Source organism: Hemibagrus wyckioides, linkage group LG25 (assembly GCF_019097595.1).
Source record: "Hemibagrus wyckioides isolate EC202008001 linkage group LG25, SWU_Hwy_1.0, whole genome shotgun sequence".
Taxonomy (NCBI): domain Eukaryota; kingdom Metazoa; phylum Chordata; class Actinopteri; order Siluriformes; family Bagridae; genus Hemibagrus; species Hemibagrus wyckioides.
This window is the reverse complement of record NC_080734.1, coordinates 9198547-9213198: the sequence shown is the minus strand read 5'-3', so window position 1 is coordinate 9213198 and position 14652 is coordinate 9198547. Positions and strand designations below refer to the sequence as shown.

The following is a 14652-nucleotide window of genomic DNA, read 5'->3' as shown; positions in this document are numbered from 1 at the left end:
CTGCTGAAGTCACTGTCAGCATCTGGTCACTGAAGGGAATTGTGATCTTTACTGCTGCCTCTATGTTGGAGGCGTAGAAGTCATTTAACGTGTCTCAGAGGGAGGCGTAATTGGTGCACACAGGGTGATTCTTCCTGCTATAATCAGTGATGGTTTGAATTTCCTGACACATGTATTGTGAGTCATTGTTGGTGAAATGATGTTGTATCCTCTGTGTAGGAGGCCTAGGCTCTCTTGATGCTGTTGGTTAGATTGGTCATTGCAGCCCTGAGTGCTTTTCTGTCACCTCTGCTAGACACACCTGATCCCATATTAACTTTTGATCAGTCAGCTTCCTAGCAGGAGTTTTTTTAATGCTTTACCCCCCAAGACTTTGTGAGGCCATAACACCATAAACCCCCATGCTGCTTGTGACACTCAAACACAGCTTGCTCTGGGCATGATTCGTTATTATCTGTATTTTTTGAGCATTTTTCCCCGCTTTAACATGCGTCATAAAGGTTTTGTTAGTGAGTTGATCTGAAGTGCAGCGTGTAAGATACATATTCATATATCAGTAGCAAAGTAAGTTTTTCACTCTGCTGAGTATTTCTTTGTCCATGAGTTGAATGACACTTCAAACATAGAATGCATTGGGGAACAAATCAAAGAGGAAGTAATGAGGGAGGCAGTGAGCTCAGAAGGGAAAGCAAAAGAGAGAGATGGAGAGAAAGATGGTGGAAGGTAAGAAAAAAAAAACAAACCCAACAACATCCTCTTCATAATTAATATGGCAGTCCATCACAGGGCACCACAAACACAATCACACACTTCACATGTAAGGGAACTTTATGGCAGCTAATCCACCTAACAGCATGATTTTTGGAAGATAAGAAGAAACTGTAGAACATGGAGGAAACCCATGTGGACAGAAGGTGGATCAAACCTGGCTTCCTGCTGTCTAACAGACCTCTTTAACTAAAATCTGACAGCCTTGGTTGACTAAACCCACAAATATAGCATGTGGTGTGCCTTTCAACATGGCCATGCCATCTGTGCATTGTTTAAAACTCCAGTTTCTGTTAGCATCCACTCAGCTGTGATCAAGATTAAGGAAATATACATGCGTTTAACATTAGATAACATTAGATAAAATATTTCATTAACATTAGGCTGAATTCCACCAAATGACAATGGTGCTCCATTATCATGGTTTAAATAATATACCACCACTACCTCCTGTTCCACTACCTCCACAGAAACCACTGCACTCACAACAGCTACTACTTTCAATCAGTGTAAACATACTGTACTGGATTCTCGATGGTAAGGAACAGGATTTTGATTTTAAAAAGTCAATAAATGTTATGATAATCGCTGAAACCATTTCCTCACTGCTGTTCTCTTACCTCTGGTGTGACATCACGAGGGGCAAAGCCAGTGCCTCCAGTGGTCAGGATGAGGTTGAGCTCTTTCTCATCGCACCAATCCACAAGTGTCTCCTGAGAAAGAAAAAAAAAAAATGCCATCAACCCCACAAATATCACAACACTTCACATAATACTGACTTTGTGCTCTTAGTGTACAACAGTTATACAGCTAGAAAATGAGACAAAACTACAGAACTGTGTTCATTTATAAGTGCATTTGTTTCTGATGCACTGATAATGCTATTTCTAAGTAAAAAGAACACACACACACACTCACTAACTCACTCTCTCACACACCCACATGCCCACACACACATATACACACTCACACTCACACACACACTCACACACACACACGCACACACACGCATACACACACACACACACTCACCTTGATCTCATCGATTTCATCTGGGACTATTTTATAGGCTGAAATAGTTCCTCCCAGCCTGCCAAAAAATAAAGAAATAAATAAAAATTACACCCAAGTGTAATTAAGGTCAGGAACAACAACAAGACAAGCTCTAATAGCTATTTTAACACAGGAACTTCAAATCATAGTTCCAGCAATGTTTACAATCCATCGAGCAGGAGTGAAGCTGTGTCCTAAATTGCAATCTATGACCTAAAACATACAAACACGAATGCATCAATGCCATTTTTTTTCCCAGAGTACAAATACCAGTGCATGTTGTTGGTAATTCTTATTAAACTGATACTGAGACTGAAATTAGCAACCTACTTCAGTAGTTGTCAAGTGGTGTCACAGCCAAGGGATCTGTGTTATACCATTATCCTGAAATCTTACATTTATTCCTGAGATCTTATAAAGAATAGCCTGTTCGAACAGTCACTTACATTCAACAGATTTAATCAAAACCTCAAAAAGGTATGCTAACGGAAATATGCTAGTCATGCTAACAGAAATTCAGGTATAGAAAGCTCTGTGTCTACAGATAATAGACAAAATATTACTGTACCCTTTTTTTGTTCATAATAAACAAAATCTGTCAATAAAATTAAATCTGTAAATCCGTATTTTATAAATCACAAAGTTACACAAATTTGGACTCACTTGTGGTCAGTGATATGGGTTAATTGTCAAGAACAACATACTGGCTCAGTTATTTTCACTTTATCAGAGTGCTGATTGAGTTTAATCTGGTTGCTTATACTGTAGGAAGATGTTGTATTATCACTGAGCACGAATTTGCAGTCTACCGTGTCATCATTAATCGTGAAATATGTCCAGATCACTATCATTTCATGTCTTCTGTTCATTTGTGTGACAAAATCTTTCAAGCATGTGTAAATGAGCCTGCTTTTGGTCAGATCACAGTTCCAGTGCTGGTAGTGATTCATCTCTATTTAGGTTATTATAATATACTCATGTTTAATGAATACAGCATGGGATGTTTCGGACTGAAGAGAAATGATGTTAACGCTGAGTGGTGTGTGTATCTGTGTTTCGTGCATATATACAGTACGAGAGTAAATGCCTGTGTATACATATAGATTTAGGGCATTTGGCAGATGCCCTGACCTAGAGTGACCCTTGTTCATCTAATTTATGCAACTGAGCAGTTGAGGGTTAAGGTCTAATAGTAGCAGCTTGGTAGTGGAGGGATTTGAACTCACAACCTTCTGATCAGTAGTCTTAAACACTGAGCTACCAGTTCCCCAGAGAAAATAAAAGGAAAACTAGTGTCTCAGCTGTGCTGTAGGGGCGAAGAGTCACTGCAAATCAATACAAACTGATCACCTTTATCCTATAATGAACCATTTCGCTCCTGGTGGGAGTGGTGTCTTTCAGGATGACCCTACCAACATCCATAGATGTGTGTGTGTGTGTATGTGTACGCTGATGCGCATGTCTATTGCATGTCAAGGTCCTGTCGCCCTCTAGTGGCCTGATCACAGAGTGTGTTAAACTGATGAAGGCCTCAAGGGCTTCAGGTGTAGACAGGTCTTATGTAAGGGCTCTTTTTTCTCTAGTGTGCACTATTTTAAGACACGGCTGCATCGTGTGCCCTTCTTCAGAGTCAGACTGTGTTGCTCTGCATCATTATTTTGCCATTTTGATCTTGTCAGATTCTGAAGCTCACTGAAATAGGACAGAGATATCTTACACTCGTTTTCCTTAACACCCTTCTTCCTTGATATTCACTTTTTATTCCACCTATATCTCTTATTTTATTTATTTACATTTATCTCATTGTGAGCAGAACATGTTGTATTTGCTGAAGCAAATCCTAATCTGGTTATTGTTATATATTTTGTTATACCTATTTACCCAAAAAGATATTCTGGCAGAAAGTCTAGTGTCTAGTTTCTAGTGTCAGAAAACTAAATTCAAGGTAAATCATTTTGGCAAGAAGAAATTAATGAGTGAATAAATGAAACCAAATCAAACTTTTATCCTACACATTTTATACAATAATTAAATGTAACCATAAACTGATCAACATGTTCTTTAAATAATACAAAAAATTTCAATCGATGAACAATCAATCAACTTTTGGGAAAAATAATCAACATTTGGGTGATAACAGTGAATGGTCTGTGCATCGGACTGCACCTGACCAGCCTATCGTTAATTATTTTCCTATAACTGCACTCCATATCGTGTTTTATTCCTTATTTGGCAAAGTTATATGACTGCAGGAAAATATTTGTCTACCTAGCAGCAGCTTCTTCCCTCTATATCTACAACCCAATTAGCTGAAAAAACAACAACAAAACACTGGGCCAGTCAAACTTATTTCTTTTATAAAGATGATGTTTCATTCATTGGAGTAACAAGGTCAAAAGTGTTTTTCAAGTATAAATGCAATGCTCTAATACCATTTCATTTCCTGTGTGTCTTATTCCAACCTCAGGAGTATCATTGAACGTGGGAAGGGGACTTTTGGGGCAGGATTGTTTATACTGATCATCTCTAAGATGATAGATTAGAGAATTTAAATACATGTAAACTGCTGTAAAATCTAAAGGCAACAGTGTAGAAGATTGCTAAGAAGTAAGCCAGATGTACTAAAGTCACCCTGCTGTGCCAGGAATGATCCACAAGTATCCACAAAAAAATCAGGTCCAGGTCCTGATGGTACTTTTCCACTGACAGGTGTGTAGAATCAGACTGACACCCATTCTTCACACCTGTGCATTTCAGATGCCATTTATTCCAAAATGTTTCGAAAGGACACTGTCTTTTACATTCTTCTTTCTTTCCTTTTTTCATGTTGGCCCAGTTCTGTTTGTCCTTCACATACACCAGATGTGGCCTAGAAGCCCTGGCTGTTGCCCATGAAGAAAAGAGAGGAGATAAAGAGGGAGAGAAGGAGAGGGAGGGAGAGAGGGAGGGAGAGAGGGAGGGAGAAGATGAGAGAGCGTGACAGAGAGGGGAAGAGGGAGAAGGACTGAGATGGTGAAAGCTAGAAAGACAGGGAGGTGAGAAGATGAGGCAGATAGGGACAGAGGTGTGAAAGAGAGGGAGAAATCGAGCGCCCTCTCTTGATTTCTCTCTCTCACTCTCTCTCTCTCTCTCTCGGTCATGTACACAGCTGTGGTGCAGATGTGGAGTCCTCCTGCCTCGGCTCTATACCAACCCATCTGCTGCTGTACCACTTATTAATAATGCAGAGTGTGTGTATGTGTGTGTGTGTGTGTACTGGAGGATTCAGCACGACTCACACACATAGGGGGACACGGCCACACCTCCTTCTGCCCTTCCTCTTTTCCTCTTGCTCAGTCTCCCTCCCTCTTACTGTACCTCATTCTCTCTCTCCAACCTTGTATTCTGTCCTTTTTTTCTGCCTGGCCTTTTATCTCTTGCCCATCTCTCTGTCCATCTTTTCTCGTCCTCTTCTTCTCATTCTTTATCGCTTTCTGGCTCTATTCTCTCTTTCCTTTTCTTTTTTATTGATCTCTCCTTTTCTTTCTTTTTAACTATAACAATTATTCTTTCTTACATCTCTATCGTCTTTACTCTCTATAAATATTGCACTACCTCTTATTTCATTTTTCTATTCTACTTCCTCTTACTCTCCGACTCCCTACCTCTTTCTACCATCATGCTCTCTCTCTCTCTCTCTCTCTCTCTCTCGTAATATATATTTTGATATTTATTATACTTTTTGCTACTTTGTAAATTTGACTAAAGAAGCTTTAACTAAATTCACTTTGAGAGGAAAATGTTGACCCCGCCCCACCTACCTAATCCAAATCCCCCATCACCCTCTCACCTCCACAATCATTGTTTACCCCAGGTGCCCCCCCATCACAGTGGAACAGTTTGAATTGATGCTTAAGCCTGATTAATGTGTTCTTCCAAACAACCTTCTGAAGCCTCTGGAAGGTCAGAAAAAAGGGGGTGGCATAGCAAGTCATTCTATGCAACTGAATCATCTGAATGCACCACCCACCTTTGGCAGCAACTTGCCAGTATTGATGATTAAACCTGGCAGCTTGAGTAGTACTAATCAATTAGTATATTTGAAACAGCAAGGTGTTGAACAAGCGTTAAACACTTGCTAGCTACAAGCACTGCTCCTACTAGCTTAAATACTTTTTTTTTTTTTTTTTTTTTTACATACAAAGCTACTTTTTCCACCAACTTCCCTTTTCTCTTTTCATATAATCAGTTCATTGTTATTTTTGAATCAAACAAACTGCTATGTGCAAACTGCTGCATCTGTCAGGAACTGAATACCATATTTCTAATTAGTGTACAATGCACACTTGTGTGCGCCTCAGGTGTCTGGAGAATAACAGGATTATGCTACAGCTAAAGAGGATGCATTCTCCTTGTAATGAAAACAAGACGTGGCTGTATTTATCAAGGTTTATGATTTACATGGCAATGGATATACATTTGTTCGTAATCTATGCAAACTGAAAAAGAAAATACTGTTGACATGCAATAAATTATCAGGATGCGTAACATCTATCTATCTATCTATCTATCTATCTATCTATCTATCTATCTATCTATCTATCTATCTATCTATCTATCTATCTATCTATCTATCTATCTATCTATCTATCTATCTATCTATCTATCTGTGTTATTGGTATTGATTACTGAGCTGGTTAAGTTACACAAGTGATGAGGATGGATGGTATAAAGTGTTAAGTATTTTCTGTTGAGTGAATGTGATGAATGAAGCAGTAAATGATCAAAATGGCTAATATTAAACAATAAAATAAGTTATGATGACAAGCATTATTATTCATACTGCAGCAAACACTGATCTCACTGAGTGTTATAAGGAATGTTCTATGTAGTAGTGGAACGTGACCTCTCTGTACTTTTTTGTTACACACTTAAGGAAATCAAGCTGATTTTTACTGGTTAACAAACAGGAAAGCAAAATTTGCTATGCCATTGGCTGATCGTGTACATTTTTATTTTCTGTTACTGCAAGTAGCTGCAAAATAAAATGAAAATTCATTTGAGGTGATATTTCAGTTTAGATTAGATTAGATTAGATTCAACTTTATGGTCATTGTGCAGAGTACATGTGCAGAGCCAATGAAATGCAGTCGAGTTAGTTGATGTTGATGAAAAGGTGAAGTAACATTTATTCTTCTATATATTTGAGCTGGAGCTGAACTGGGTTCTAGACTCCCTGACTCAACAGACTGACAGACTGTTTGGATCAGACACAACACCCCAAGCACCATCAACTATCAAGGCTGTGTGCTCAAGCCCATTGGTGTTCACACTGAAGATGCATGACAGCTTTAATTTCATCAATATGTTTCTGGACAATATCACAGTCATGGTATTGGTCAGCAGTGATGATGAGACAGCATACAGAGCAGAGATGGAGCTGCTAGTGGACTGGTATCAGATCAACAGCCTTTGTCTTAATGTTGACAAAACAAAGGAGGCGACTGTAGACTTTAGGAATTACTCCTCACTGCATTTCCATGACTCTCCTGTGAAGACAGTGACAAACTGCAAGTTTCTAGGACTGCACATGTCTGATGACTTTGTCTGCTCTCACAATCCCATGTCCCACTTTCTGCACTGTCTGAGGAGAGCTAGACTCCCCCTCCCCATCCTTGCCACATTCTACAGAGGAGTCTTTGAGACTAGCCTGACTAGCTGCATCACTGTCTGGGAAGTGTAGGGTATCAGACTGCAAGACACTGCAGCGCATAGTGAAGTCAGCACACATCATCATACGGGAGTCTCTGACTCCTATACAGGACACGTACGGCAAGTGCTGCCACCATGAAAAGTGGCTGACACCTCCTACCCCTCCCAAAAACCCTCATCCCTCTGCCAACCAGCAAAAGATACCAAAATATCTAGATCAGGTCGATCCGATTCCAGAACAGCTGCCAGGAGCTTTAATAGCAAACAATGTCTCACCATCTGGTCATTTCTATCCACAGAGGCCTCTCAGGTGTTTGTTCAGTCCTTTGCCATTTCAAGCCTGGACTACTGCAACCCATTCCTGGCAGGACTGCGTTAGTGCACCATCTGACCTCTGCAACTAATCCAGAATGCAGCTAAACGCCTTTTTTCCCCAAAATTGCCAAGTTCTTTCACCCCACCCTATTGCGACGCTCCTTCGACTGGATTCCTGTAGCTCCTTGCATCAGATTTAAAACACTTATGATTTGCCTTTAAAGTCAAAAAACATACCACAGCCCACCTACCTTATAGCACTTATCACATCCTGCTCTGCACCATCTGCTCTGGACCCACCATCTCTCAGGGCACAAGGAAGACATGTAACAAGGCTCTTCTCTGTTCTGGCACCCAGGGGGTGGAATGAACTTCTACTTTCTGCCTGAAAAGCTGAGTCACAGTAGTCTTCATACCAAAGACTAAAGACCAATGTCTTTACCAAGCACTTAAATTAGCATGTTATTTTAATTGAAAAAAAAAAAAAAAAAGGAAAAACAACAACTCAGCAGGGTTTGAGACTGATGGTACCTTCAGACCGTGACCTAGTGAACTAGCACACAATTAGCATGTGTTTTTTGGTTGTAGACTACAAAGCACTTCTGTAAGCTCTGTATAAGGGCATCTGCCAATGCATTAAAATGAAAATGTCCCTCAGAATCCACAGGGCACAAACCGTCACCAAGCAGTAGTCACTTTAATAACTAGCTATTGTGTCTGGTGAACAATTAACACATTAATTTCATAATCACACCATAATCATTATTATACTATAATACAGGAACAGCACAACAGACACTTTACTCACAGGTTCACTTCTGTTAGTTTTCAACATTTAAGTCTCTGGTGCTGCTAATTGATAAAACCTTACCCATCATACACTATTCCAGTCACTATGTAGCTATCTACTCTATGAATTCTATGTTCCACTCTGTTACAAAGGTTGTGTATATATTGTGTGCTTATTGTTTCCTTGAGTCTACTTGCACAGCATTTATGTACGGTCTTGGATTTTGTTGTCCATTTGCACTGTTACTTCTCCAGTGATTATCTTGTACTGCAATGTCATCACTTTCTGCAATATATTGCACCAAGGCCTTGGAGAATGCCATTTCATTTTATACCTCAGTGCTGGTGAAGGGCTGAATCTGATTGGTCAGTATAACAGCACAGGTAATTCCGGCTTCGACATGAAAGGTAGGTTTACATTAACGTGCTCACTCTAATCTATTAATGTTACTATAGTAACAGCTCATACACAGACAATAAAAAATATGTAAGTATTTATACAAATTAAGACCTATAATTGTTGGTGTGGTGGCGTTTTAATGTTAGAAGGCCTTTGTTTAACTTGTTTGGAAGAGTTTTGCTTTGTAACAGTCATGGTGCTTACTTAACTAACTTGTTTCTCTAAGTAGAAGCCGTTAAATTGCATGCTGTTTCAAGCAAATAGGTGTGGTATAAGCAAAATAACACACACACCAGACTGTGATATTCTCTAACAGAATGCACTTTGGGGGGTAGTAGCACACTGCTGGTGCGCTTTGCCGCATCACACCACTCTGGTCTGCAATATTTTCATATAACATGAATGGCTGGAGTGCGTTATTCTTTACTTCTTGAATACTTATGTATGGCTAGAAGACAAATTCAGAACTCAATTTGAATGTGTGTACCTTTGACAGGTATTATGGGAATTTCACATGATACGGCAACCTAGTCTAAAAATATCTCTGTATCTTGGTATTAGAACTGAGGGCATGGAGCCTTTATTATCGCCGCATATACACTACAGCGGAATTCTTTTCTTTGCAATTCCCAGCTGAGGAAGTTGGGGTCAGAGCGCAGGGGCAACTATGATACAGCGCCCCGGAGCAGAGAGGGTTCAGTTGCCCAACAGTTGAGCTTGCTGGTGCTGGGGCTTGAACCACGATCCTCCAATCAACAACCGAGAGCCTTAATCACTTGAGCCACCACCGCCCTATATTAACTGACCATTTAAGAAACACACTAGTATCTAGTACTGAAAATTATAGAATACGATTCATACAAAATCTTTGAAACCAAAAGAAACCCAAAGAACAAATCCCCTGTGTTTTTTGTTCTTTCTGTGAGAAGAGAATTCTGGACAAACAGTATAGCTGTTAACTGATGCTGCTGGGGGGAGATCTGTAGTATTTATGATCACTTCATATGAGACAAGCGAATGCTGTATAAATCACAATACCACGAGTACCACATATACTTCATTTTATTACTGTATTTGACCTTGATTATAAGCACGTGTGCATGTGTACTTATGGCTGTACAAATTGCACTTGTTCAGAATACAAGAGCATAACATCAGTGTAACTGTACATGTGCTGGAGTGTATCTTAAAACCCCTGGAAGCTTTTGCTTTCCTTTTAAATTGATGTTACTGTTCTGCATTTTAAACTTAGTCAATACTTAGTTTTGGTGGAAGACAATAAAAAAGTGTCTTCCTTTTCCCCCACAGGATATAGTGCATCTTCAGCAACATGTCAATTTGGATGGGATATATTCCCTGAGCTTGGGGATATAAAACTGGTCATTTTATAGAAGGTTAAATATGGTATAATCTTTTGAAAAATGATTGCCATGACTTATTTGGACTGGACTAAAATCACACAAATACTCCACTAATAATCACATTCACCACCACCTCCCGATGTAGAGAGTTATACTGTTCACTTTGTCATGTTAAAATAAAAGAGAGAGCGGAAAAAACGAATGCATTTTAATCAGTATATTAAGGTGAAAAAGAATGAGGTGAAACTAAGAGAACCAAAATGTGTCTTTTTACTTTTTGGCTGGCTGAGGTTGAAAAGGTTTTTTTATTTGGTCTGTTTTGACATTCGTGAACACTTCACCCAGACTCAGATGCACACCAAACACCTGATCCAGAGGTCTTAGTTTAGTGAAAGTCCAGTTTTACACTGATTCACAATAATGCATTTCATTTTTAAACCACAGTGTAATTGAATGCTTGAATCTGATTGGTTGGAAGGTGGGCATTATTTTTCATATAACAGATCATTTTGGCTGTAGCATAAAAAACACTATGGCAAAGGTTCATTTAAGACTTAAGAGCAAATGGGGCAGGGGGCATGGGTCAGGTAGCTTCAACAGTCCATTCAGATCAGAGTGAATGCTGCACACCAGCTGTTCCATTCAGCATATGAATCTATGTGTTCATTCCAAAAAGTAAAGTCCACTTCTCCCCCACTGAACACAAGGTGTTTATGTCTAGAGCATGTACAGATCAATAAACAAGCCGTTTTCTCTTTAAATGGTTAAAACCATTTTGTTTTCTCAATCCAGAATAGAGGTCTAAAGGTTTCATGGGTCTAAAAATGGTTCTATAAGAGCATGTAGAAACTACCTTAAATTATTAGCACATTATTATATGTTAATTAACATCTATATTTATTTTCTCTTTACCTTAATATGAAACACACTCGCTTGACCCCAAAACAAATAAATAAAAACAAACCAAAACCAACCAAACAAAAGAACCCGCCAAAACAATTTATAATGAGAACTAATAAGAAGTGTCTGTAAAGGCACACCATGCCAAATTCCTGACCAATTAAAACACACTAGTGCATGCAAACAGTCTGGTGCAGCAACTGAATCAAAAGACAAACATAAAGTTACAAATAAAACCAAATGCCGATTTATACGTTAGCAAACAAAGAATGTGTGGAAACAGTAGAAAATATGAATATATGAATATCTTGATTAAATTTGATGAAATAGTGACATTTGTTTTTGATGGATTTAGTGTACATGCAACAGCTCAAGAACAACAAGAAATGGCTTCCTGAGGCAAGTTCCTTGGCAGTGGACTCAGACATTTGAATCCAACTGTCTGTCCTCTGTTTGTGAGTGTGTGTGTGAGTGTGTTGGGTGTGTGTGACTCTGTTCGTGTGTGTGTGTTCACTCACAGGGAGGGGTCATGCACAAGGTCTTTGAGGTTGATGCCACTGCGATCCTCTGCGAGGTTCCGAAAACAGCTGTCGCTCACTGCAACACAAAAGAGACATAATGTGTTAAATTATTGCTGTTACAGAGAGGGAGGAGAATTCTTTAAACAGTGTACTGTGGTACGTGGTAAATGATGTGCATGTCAGTTTAAACAAAGTCATACGATTGTCAGTATTATTTTGTTCACCATAGTTTTCCATTCCCCTGTAAAGCACAGGAACAGATGTTTTATTTTCTTTCTTTTTAACCTGCTAAAATGTTGTATAGCATGAAAAACTACAGTACATGGTCTGGAAAATACCATCCTTATGCCTAAACAAAGAAACAAAGACACAAATAAATAAATACTTAACCACTGATTCTGGATGACATTGCCATCCATTTTCCACAAATGGCTTAATTTACAGTCCACATAGTCTCACACCTCACACGAACACACACACATGCACACACACACACACACACACACACACAGACTCCAACAACTAATGACAGCTGAGCAGGTGTCGACCACATGAGTCACACTTACGCACACTGTCGAAGTAGAAGAAGCTAAAGAAAGAGACTGAGAGACACGGGGTAGCAAACTGTTAGAGGGAGAGAAGTGTAGAGAGAGAGAGGTTTGAGAGAAAGGGGGGGGGGAGAGAGAGAGAGAGAGAGAGAGAGAGAGAGTATTGCATGCTGAGCAGGTAGAATGAAACAGTTTAGAGAAAAGAAAGAATAAATTTATGAAATATCACATCAGGGTGTGTTTTTTTTCTGAGAGAGAGAGAGAGAGAGAGAGAAGCAGACTATCTCATACAGATACAGTCATAAGAAATGGAACATTCAAAAACCCCATCCCTAAACTTACTGTGCACAAAAAAAGAAGGTTGTGTAAATGGATAAGCATTTGCAAGCATTATAGCCCATACTGTTATCTTCACTTATTAGCAAAGCTCTGCAGGAAGACCCAAATACACCTAAAAACACCAAATACACCAAATACCAGTGAATGATGGTGAACACTCTATGAGGGTGGCCTTTTCTCCTCACTGGCCATGTTGCCATATTTAATTCCCATGTTCTACTAAAGGGCTATATGCAAAAAGCTGAGTCTGTCAGTAATCAATCGTATGTTGCTTCTCCTAACAGAGTTTGTTTTTTCGCCAAAAGAAGAGCCATTAACCGACAGACATTAAGCATACAACCACCACCTAGCACATACTTTTTTATTGTACGAGTTTGAAGAAGCAGCCGTGTGACACTGCCTCACAAATTTCTTGTTCTATATACCTGCCAGTTTACAATAGGAACAGTTACGGTATCTGATATGACACCAAGAAGCGAGTCATTTGTGCATTTCATACAGAAAAGTCTGCTGAGTGCTGAGACTCATTTATTATAAAGCAGTCGGGTCATCATTTACCTGTTTGTCGCATTATACAGAGACTTTTAGTATCATAATTCATCAGTAATATAGCAGCCAACCAGTAATATAGTGCGTGTGATTCAGACGTTCATGTATTGGGCTAGTTTTCGGATCATTTTGCTAAGTAGTTTGGACAGCATGTGCTAAGTTATTAAGGAAACAAAAAATGTTTTCTGGTTTTTTATTCTTGCCTGCTTACAGATCAACCAGAAAGTGGCAAGAAACAGTGACCCTGTCCAAAACTTGTGAGATATTTGCACCTGAGGAATCTTCAATAATACATAAATACGTGACAAGTTCCTTTAAGCTGTATTCATCAAGTATGATGTGATTTATTATAAGCATGCTTTTGAGATTCTCTTTATTGAGCGCTATAGTTAGATCAACAGGTTACACTGTAGTAGTTGTGCTAAACTCCTCTGCACAGCCCTGGGTTACTGTGCCTGACAGTTGCAGGGAAAGGCGTGGCCTCCCATTCCTTAAAGTCACCCCTTTTCAAAGGCTGATTACTACATCAAATGTAGTCATCTTCATTCATTATATTGCCGAGATGAATAATAAATGGTCTTTAAAAATAAACTCCTCTAAGCCCTGGATGAATATGCGCATATACAAGTAAAGAGATATGAATATAATGCTGGGTTAAAGTGTGTATTATAAGATGACAGAAGTAGAGAGTTGCCCTAGTGTCGAAACACTGCATGCTGCATTAAAGGAACTGCAGTACCACTCGCCTCCTCTCTGTGTTAACTCCCTCAGCTAAAAATAACCCACACACTCCTCTTTAAAGAAGGCAGGAACCGCCATTAACCCAATCACCAGGCACCTTGCAGAACTGTGTGTGCGTGTGTGAGTGAGTGCGCATGTGTGTGTTTGTGTGTGTGTGTTTGTGTGTGTGTGTGCATGTGCGTGTGTGTGTGTATGCGAGGGGAATTCCTAACAATGCTCCTCTCAACAGCAGTAGTAATTGTTGAGAGCTTGGGAGTGCTGCAGTAGAAAGAGAGAGAGAGAGAGAGAGAGAGAGAGAGAAAGAGAGAGAGAGAGAGTGAGTGTGGCAGAAACATTCTTCAAAGGAATATTAATGTCGTCCTGTGCAGAGGCACTGCACACAACACAAAATGGTGAACAGGAGAGAAAGAGAAAAAGAGAACTGAACAAACATGCTCTGTACTCATCGAACACTTTCTTTAATCAGCTAGTGTTATAATATCCAAACGATGTCCAAACACTCAACACAATTTCTCAACACTTGCTCCAAACACTGTCTCTAATGTCTAAACACTGTATCATCTCTAAACACTGTCTCTAATGTCTAAACACTGTCTAATCTCCAAACACTGTCTCTAATGTCTAAACACTGTATCATCTCTAAACACTGTCTCTAATGTCTAAACACTGTATCATCT

At 39.4% G+C, this 14652-nt stretch overlaps 1 protein-coding gene across 10 annotated transcripts in view; it reads right to left on the bottom strand.

The window, feature by feature from the left end:
- The window catches only part of gphnb (gephyrin b), a 114333-nt gene that overhangs the window by 53698 nt on the left and 45983 nt on the right, over positions 1 to 14652 (bottom strand). For all 10 annotated transcript variants that reach the window (XM_058379063.1, XM_058379064.1, XM_058379067.1 and 7 more), the window contains exons 2-4: positions 11796 to 11874; positions 1801 to 1858; positions 1389 to 1481 (exon numbers count right to left, since the gene is read on the bottom strand). In XM_058379063.1, the coding sequence (XP_058235046.1) occupies positions 1389 to 1481; positions 1801 to 1858; positions 11796 to 11874 (230 nt within the window). The remainder of the gene's footprint in view (positions 1 to 1388; positions 1482 to 1800; positions 1859 to 11795; positions 11875 to 14652) is intronic.